The 8,902-nt window shown below is 46.7% G+C and overlaps 1 protein-coding gene across 1 annotated transcript; it reads right to left on the reverse strand.

The window, feature by feature from the left end:
* Positions 1 to 3,585: 3,585 nt before the first annotated feature.
* On the reverse strand, positions 3,586 to 5,031 carry LOC136454784 (polygalacturonase ADPG2-like). Its single transcript, XM_066455073.1, has 3 exons — positions 4,555 to 5,031; positions 4,232 to 4,460; positions 3,586 to 4,142 (listed from the first exon to the last, which is right to left on the reverse strand). Exons 1-3 carry the CDS (start codon positions 5,029 to 5,031, stop codon positions 3,586 to 3,588), a joined length of 1,263 nt encoding a protein of 420 aa, XP_066311170.1.
* Between the last annotated feature and the right edge of the window lie 3,871 nt (positions 5,032 to 8,902).

Below are 8,902 nucleotides of genomic sequence, written 5' to 3' on the forward strand. Positions count from 1 at the left end.
CTACTACTAACACTACAACTAACTACTACTAACACTACTAACTACTACTACTACTAACACTATAAGGGTAGGGCTTACCTTGGCGGCAAGAACGGCAAGAGCGAGGGCCGGCGACGACGGTGGGGATGACCGCAGCAGCGCGAGGATCAACGGCCGGTCCGAACGGCGCGGGGATCGACGGGCGGTCGGGTCGGCACCTTCCTCTTCTTCCTCCTCCCCCTTCTCTTTCTTCCTCTTCTTCCTCCTCCCCTTCTCTTTTTTCCTCTTCCTCCTCCCCTTTTTTTCTTCTTCTTCTTCCTTCCTCCTCCCTTCTTCCACCTACCTCCTCTACTGCTGGCCAGCGGCAGGAGGAGCCTGGCGGCCAGACCACGGGCAGCCGGCCTCGTCGGGGACGGCCGGCGAGGTGGGGGCCGCGTGGCCGCCGTGGCCGGCGAGGCTGGGGCGCCGGGGCCAGGCAGGAGCGCTGGCCGAGCGCCGGCCGGGCCGAGCGCCGCCGGGGTCGTCGGGGCGGGGCCACGGCCGCGGGGCCGCCGGATCCGGGCTGGAGCGCCGACCGGCCGCCGGGGCGAGCGCCGCCGGGCATGGGCGCGGCTCGCGCGGGCGCTGGGCAGAGCGGCGAGGCGCTGGGCGCGGGCGCGGCGGGCGCGGCAGAGCAGCGAGGCGCGGGCGAGGGCGGCGGCGGCGGCTGCGGACAGCAGGCGCGGGGTCGGTCTGCTGGAATAGAATAGGGTTGGGACGGGCCGGCCTTTTTAGTCATGCGCCTTTACCGGGTGCCAGGTGACGACGGCACCCGACAAAGAATTTTTTTAATTTTTTTTAAAATTTCTTTGCCCGGTGCCACGCCGTTAGGCACCCGACAAATAATTTTTTTAATTTTTTTTAAATTTCTTTTTAAATTTCTTTGCCGGGTGCCCCATGACATGTGGAGATGTCTGGGTTTTAGGTAGCCGACGTCGCAACTTGCTCGAAACTTTCTCAATTTTTAACCAGGGCCTCCACATGTGATAACAAGACACATCGACAAGTTTCGTGATTTTCGGACATCGTTTGGATTTTATATAATTTAAATAAACTTCCCCCGCGAGTACATCGTCATGTTATGACAACATGATGCGCGACATTTCATGCCACTTCCTGCATACGGCCTCAACATAGCCTAAATATCATGAATACTATTTTTTGAATGACGAAATTCCATTATTTCATGTACCTGCAGTTCAAATTAGGAATAGTCGGAAAAATTCAATGCAACGGAAAAAATTAAGGAAATATTGTTAAAGAACTCATAATTGTCCCAAATTTTGAAACAGGGATATATTTACTGTAGCAAGTCCACACAAAAAAATTGGGGTAAAAAAAACAAACAAAAAAAAAAATTTGCCGGGTGCCACCCAGGGCACCCGGCAAAGAAGTCTTTGTCGGGTGCCAGGTCATGGGGCACCCGGCAAAGAAATTTAAAAAGAAATTTAAAAAAAAATTAAAAAAATTCTTTGCCGGGTGCCTAACGGCGTGGCACCCGGCAAAGGCTGACGGCCGCTGGCCGCCGTCAAGCCGGCCACCTTTGCCGGCGGCCATATTTTGCCGAGTGGCCAGCACCCGGCAAAGACCAATTTTTGCCGACGGCTGGAATTTGCCGAGTGCCCGGCTCCCGGCAAAGGCTGATTTGCCGGAGGCCTTTCTTTGCCGGGTGTCTCCAGGCCTGGCACCCGGTAAAGAATTCCTTTGCCGGGTGCCCGATAAAAAGCACCCGACAAATTTTTTTGCTCCAGGCAAATCAGCCGTTTCCTGTAGTGAGTTACTGGGATAGCAGGGGCTCTTTATTTACAGTGGGTCTCTTACGAGACTCACTGGCTAGCTCTCAGTGAGTGGCAAAGGAACAACTCAAATCAGGAGTACATAAAGGGTCCCACATGATGACTTCAAGGTGGTATAATATTCACAAAAGTGGAGTTTGTTAGATATGTATCGAATATTATATTATGTACTAGTCTAGTTACGTTAGCACTCGGAGTTGTATTTGGTTGTATAGGATAGAGTTGGAGTTGGACTCTGTAATCCGGTTTTCTCATAAATATGAGAGAAGGATTGCTATTGTAACCATGATGACATAGCGACAGGCTCGTAGGAGGGTGATGGCTCGTTGTCGGGACTCTGGAGAGGGAGAAGCGCCTGTAGTCATGACCCGGAGATGTAGGCACACAATTAAACCTCGTTTACAAATATCGTGTCTCCGGTGTCGTCTGTGATCTTGCATGTTTATCTCGATAGCTCTAATTGACACCTCCTCGTGTAGAGATTAGTGTTAGCTTGCCACAGGGAGGGCTACTTTTTAACGAGAAGAGATCGGCAAATGCCAAGACCCAAAATTCTTTTGGGCCGCTAATTAAGTTTAGCGAGGTAGAGCACTCTGGGTTTCTGTATCAGTTAGTCATAATTGGAGTTGTAGTAGAGAATATAATTTCTCTTGGCAATGTTTAGGCAATTTTTTTCTTGAAAGGGCAGCAAAAGCTTTGCCGTATTCTTTTAGTAAAGGAAAAAACACATACAACCTAGCCAACTATTTACAACTTCTACCCTGTACAGCCACCAGGAGACAATTCTAGACAAAAGAGAAGAAAAAGACCGTACAAGTAAATAGAACAAGGCCATGTTTAGTTCCTCAAAATCCAGAATTTGGCACTATGCAAAAAGAAGATTCCCCATCACATCAAACTTGCGGTACATGCATGGAGTACTAAATGTTGACGAAATCAAAAACTAATTGCACAGTTTGGTTGTACTTTGCGAGACGAACGTTTTGAGCCTAATTAGTCAACGATTGAACAATTATTACCAAATAAAAACAAAACACTACAATAGCTACAGTATACCGACTGAATTCGGCGGCGCCGATTCAGTGGCCATCTAAACACGGCCCAAGAAGAACATGCAAACTCATAACTGATCTTGCCTGGGAAGGTCAACAACAGGGACTGAACCTGTTCCACTGGGCAGCTAATTGGGTATATATCTCAGTTTTTGCTAAATTGATTTTCAGTCCGGAACATCTCCCAAAAAAATCAAGTATGCATGCCAGCATCTGTACGTCGAAAACCGAAGGATTAACAAAAACACCATCATCGGTAAGAGAGCACCTCAGCTTGGTGTTTAGGCAATTTGAGGTGTTACAATGCTGCTTCGCCCTCCCTAGTCTATACAACTAATTTCAGGGAAGTAACATACCTTATAAATTCGTAATTTGTATGAATAATGAAAGCTTTGGTTCATTTGAGAGTTCAGATTGTCTTGAATTTGGTTGGAGGTCTTTATAATTTTCCATTGTGACAAGCCACATCATCCACGCATTGTGAGCTACATATCTCAAGCTGTATGTAACCTTATACGACATGGATTTACTAGAATGCTGTATGTATTCCTAGAAATATCAACTGCTGCTACTTTCTATAAAAGAATATATATGAAAGTTACAGGGATGAACCAATTAACGAATACACACAGAGTTACAGATTTTCACGGTGTTAGGAATATATATACATGAGTACGACTACTCCATGGGTACAGACTACAAAGCACAAGCAACTAAGTTCAATTGTCCCCCGACTTTGTGGCAGTGCAAGGCTGTGGGTGAACGGTCCCAAATTTTTTTTCCCATTTTGCATTCTGACATGTGCTTTCTGTGTTGCCCTTGTCACCCTGCATTTTTAGGTTGATGTTCTGCAAGGTAATGCCTTGGCATGGAACATTTTTGCTGCAGTTCATCTTGATGGCATCCTTGGTAATGGTTGTCCCTCTAATGTTTCTGAAGACAACATTGCTGACCTGCACTGCCGATTTTTGTTCCCCGCATGGCTTAGCCTTGTCGCAGTAGTTCTGGTCGATGATTATCGGGTTTTTGACATTGTACATGATCATATTTTGGAATGTAATGTCCTTGGCGTACCCACTTCCTCCCTGGTATGTCTTGATGCGTGCTCCATTGGTTGTGCCATTTAATTGCACTGAATCTATGGTAATGCCAGAGACTTCAGCTCTTGAGTTGTCATCTCCTAAGCTCCCAATGCTGATCCCATGCCCTGGACCACAGACAACTTTTGAGACATGAAGGTTATGAGTCCCGTTCTCGATTGACATACAGTCGTCCCCTGCAAAATTCAACAGAGAAGATCTAAGTTCACTGAAAGCTTGAAGACAATATATTCCAAATGGAGTGAATCCTGAACATGCTACTTACCAGTCTTGATCTTGCAGTTAGTGACCCGTACATCTTTGCTTCGAGTGATGTGGATGCCGTCAGTGTTAGGGCTCGTGCCCGGTGCCGTGATGGACAACCTTGCCAGTTGCACATTGGTGCAATCCTCAACTGACATGTGGATCTGTTGGCTGTTCACAATTTTTAGACCCTCCACCCTCAAATTGGTGCAGTAGTGGAATGACAAAGCCGTTGGAGCTTCCTTGCAAGGCTGAAGAAAAAAAGAAGCCAATTCAGCTAGTAAAGCGTAAGCTTACAAATATTCAGATAAATAAACCAAAAGGGTCGGTGCCAGCCACACTTACCAGAGCCTTGTTGATCTTGCACGAGTGCGGCCACCACTTCTCGCCGTGGCCGTCAATGGCGCCACCGCCATTGACGGTGAGCTTGTTGACGCTCCGGAACACGATCCAGTGCCTCCTGTCATTGTCGCTCCAGTCCGCCCTGTTCGGCGATGCCAAGAGCGTGCCCTTCACCGTGAGCGTGATGCTGGACTTGCACGGGCCATGGAGGGTGACGAGCTTCAACAGGTAGCGCCTGCCGTCGGGGACGAGCACGACGGCCGGCCGTGGTGAGGCGCACGCCGCCTTCCACGCCATTTCCAGCGCATGCGTGTCGTCGTGCCTCCCGTCGCCACGGGCGCCGTAGCGGTCGAGGCTGAACACGCTCTGCGACAAGCTGTCATTGCCCGCTCCTGCAGCCTCAAGAATGGCGGACACGAAGAGCAGCGCGGGGAGAGGCACCATGAACACAAGCTTCATCAGCTTCCCGCTGGATGCCATTGGCAGAGAGCTAAGCACGCTGTGCAGGTGGTTATAGTTGCAGCCCGGACTTTGAGATCACAACAGAATTGATGGATATAGTGCAGCTCTTGTTGCAAGGCTTGCTCAGGTTGGTGTGGTGCTGGTGCTGGATTGGATGGTGATCGACTTGGTGAGTAAGCAGCATGCCCACGGCCGTTTATATAGGCGCACCGAGGACGAGGAGAGCTGCGTTGCTTGAAAATGCCCACGGTTGGAAGATATGTGTGTGCAGTAGAGTGCATGCTTGCAGCCACGCCATGCCCATGCGTGCAGGTATCGATGGATCCGGCCATGAGATCCTTCCGGCATGATCGCAAGGAGATAAATGTGCCGGAATTAATGGCTGAATCCAGTCCACCTCCAGGTTGCAGGTTTTTCATGACAAAAATTCTCGAATCTGTTTCCTCGCTGGTTGCAATTGGCATAGCATGGCAAGTAAGGTCAAGTCCATCTGATTCTGTGGAGTGGACTCCATGAAGGTTGGAGCATTAGGGCCCCCACGGCAGTGACAAAATTCAGTTAGGCATATGTGGAACCGAACCATTGCATATAATGCGCCCGGAAGCAACATATATCAACGTGTCGATGATGATGCAATTCGCTGCGTAGTAGTACATAATAAACCTAATTAAGCCATTTCAGTAGTCACATTGTCAGAACGACCAACGCAAGCAGTCGATCTTATATGACTTGTAAACTAACTGAATTGAGCATATAGGTTACATTCACTACGTCACACAGGGTTTGTAGGGACGGCTCAAGACCATTTGTAGGGACGGTTTGGCCAGCCGTCTCTACCAAATCGTCTCTACAAATCATGCATTTGTAGGAGCGGTTCCCAGACCGCCCCTACAAATTGATTTATAGGGGTGGCTGGTGTTATCAGCCGCCCCTACAAATCGAGTTGTAAGGGCGGCTGAGCCGCCCCTATAATACCTGTTTGTAGGGGCTGTTCAGTCTAGAACCGCCCCTACAATACATTTTCTCGCAAAAAAAATTCAAATTTACAATTCAAATTCGACTAGAACGTTGCGAGTGAGCCCTGTTTGTTTCCGCGTATTCCCGTGTTCGCGTTGCGAGTGAGCGAGGAAAGCGAGATAATCCCGCCGAACGCCCCACGACCAACGCGCGACCGGGAATCGCCCGCGGCATGGAACGTGCGAAACTTAACTACGACACGCAATTCACAAAACGCAGCTTCCGAACTGCGTTCGCTCAAGAGTATTATATAAACTACAATTACAAGTACAATTCACAAGATCTCCTACTTTTATTTTGGTCATTTCTTCATTTCATAAAGTGTTAAGTGATTTCATAAAGTTTTAGTAGTAATAGAGTGGATGTTAAAATAGATTCATCTGGATGTTGCAAAGGGTAGTCTCACACACATGCATAAATATAGTCTCACACACATATATAAATATATAGTCTTACATACATACATAAATATATAGTCTCACACGCATGCATAAATGAAGTCTTATAAACACACACTTACACAAACACTCCACATTCAACAACTAGCTAGCCCGCTATAATGACTTTTCCCTTGACACCTTTACATTCTCATGGCAATATGTCTTTGGGCAAGTTCTTTTCCACAACACTGATCTTCTTAGGAAAGTCTGTGAATAGCGGCATCTCATCGTAGTTATTGTAAGCTTCAATATCGTCCACACCATCAACTCCAGTAATGTGCTATTTCTCGGAGGCAACCACGTGCTTTGTCTTCTTCTTCGGGGGGGGTTAGTTTGTGGGTCAGACATATAGATGTTGACACCGGAATTTGGTAAGCTTTGCCTGGTAAGGAGGGATCGGCTAATGGTATGACGGTTGGTCAAAATGTGCATTTTTATTCGTTGGCGCTGTCCAAATGCATATGGATATATTTCGAAAGGCTTTGGACCAATCAAAATAAAGATAAAAGGTGACAAGTCCAATTGGAAGAAGACAGCCGAGAATAATGGGGCCGATGGAGCTGCCATATGTGTTAGAGCTGTACGTGCATGTTAAGGAAAAGAAGCCAGCCAGGATTCATATTATTTGAAGTCAAGCTATGCATTAGAGGAGACATCTCTAAGCACATAGTTATCATTGGTTTGCACGTTGCTTGTGTATACGTACACTTGAAGAAGTCAAGAGAAAGAAGAAACGTGCCAACGCGTGTGTTCAACAGACTTGGAAAGGCCAGGCGCGTTCTTGTTTGTTCTAAATTTGGAAAAAGGCCATGGCATCAGCAGCATTGGCTCGGGCGTGAGAGACTATTTGTGTATGGATACGGAAGTGTGCTGAGGAGGGAAATTATGTTGCAACATGATATTTTAATAATATTTGGCCAGGCTATACAAGGAAAGCTTCTTGATTCTAGTTGCCGACGTGATGAAGATGCAGGCCAACGAAGATATGCGGTAGCACATGCATACATACACACTACCAGGCGATTATGGAGAAAATTTCCAGGTTCAACCGGGCAAGGGAAAAGCAAGATGAAAAGGGGAAGGAAAATCGATGGTTATTTGCTTCAGCAACATGCAGGATCGGATAAGGAAGGAATATAGAGCGGAAGCAAGGCAAGCAAATCCAAGAGAGATTGTCAATTCGATCTTGCATGAAAGTTTATATTTGCCAGAGGGAGAAATAAAGAGATATATACGTATACGTGACTATAACGTCCAAGTGCACATCAACGGTGAAGGAAAGCAAGAACACGTATATGTATATACAAGGCCGGCGACATCATGTTCGTATACATACTCTGCAAGGTGTGTCTGCACAGGACTCTTGCCGATTGAATCAAAGACGTGTCGGTCAAGAAAGCTTCAACAACAAGGATTCTATAAAAAGGAAAGCCAGACTCCATGTATCTTAGTATTTCCTTTTATTTAGATATTTCTTTTGAGGCAAGTTTTGTACGTCATTAGCCCAGGGTATAAATATTAACCCCAGCCATTGTATCAAAGGATCAATCAATCCAAATACAAGTCAATTACTTTTTTGGCTCCGGCCACCCCTTAGAAGTAGGAGTAGAGTATATCTCGGCGAGTTCTTCAGCGAGTACAGCTGTATCGATCCGGTCGACCTCCACTGCTTGTCTGTAAGTACCGTCATAGTTTATACCTCTATTCGTATGGCTGCATCGATCCAGTCGACCCCTACTGCGGCTCTGGTATAAGCTAGTTATCGACTCTTGTTTAATTCGAGTATGGCCTGTGTGATTCTGCCTCACACCCCGCTGCTTGAATTAGATCGAGGTCAAGTTATCGGCTCTACCTTAGAATGGCAGTCTTTGGTAGATTCATTAAGTTACCGATATTGCTTATTGCTTTCATTGTTTATCTAATTACAGCAATATCACTCTGCCCGATTGAGATTGATTTAGATCGGCTTTATATCTTATTTGACACATCGTTTGCCAACCTAAAACTGATCTAATCTACACCTTAAACGATGAGTTATGTTTTATCGGCTGTTTTACATCAATCTTAATCGTGCATAACGTGCGGTTAAGGCATGTTGCGTCTTGAGTAGATCTATTGGCTAGCGAGAACTGTTCCACGGCCCGTTATCACGGCCTGTGTGATTCTGCCTCACACCCCACTGTTAGCACCGTGGAGTGGGGATCGTTAGTTAGTAGATCTATTCCTGGTAAGGCATGACTTTAACTGTGCGTTATGCCTGAATCGGCTGTTTTAGCCGATATCGAGCGCTTACATGAACAGTTCGCATCACGAGACCGTTGAAGTAAAGATAGGTTGAAAGATATGTTAGCCTCATGATCTTAGTATTGTATTACGGCCTGCATGATTCTGCCTCATGCCCCACTGATATTAGTAATGAGTTAGGGTCGTCG

The sequence above is a fragment of the Miscanthus floridulus genome, chromosome 1 (genome assembly GCF_019320115.1).
Source record: "Miscanthus floridulus cultivar M001 chromosome 1, ASM1932011v1, whole genome shotgun sequence".
Lineage (NCBI taxonomy): Eukaryota > Viridiplantae > Streptophyta > Magnoliopsida > Poales > Poaceae > Miscanthus > Miscanthus floridulus.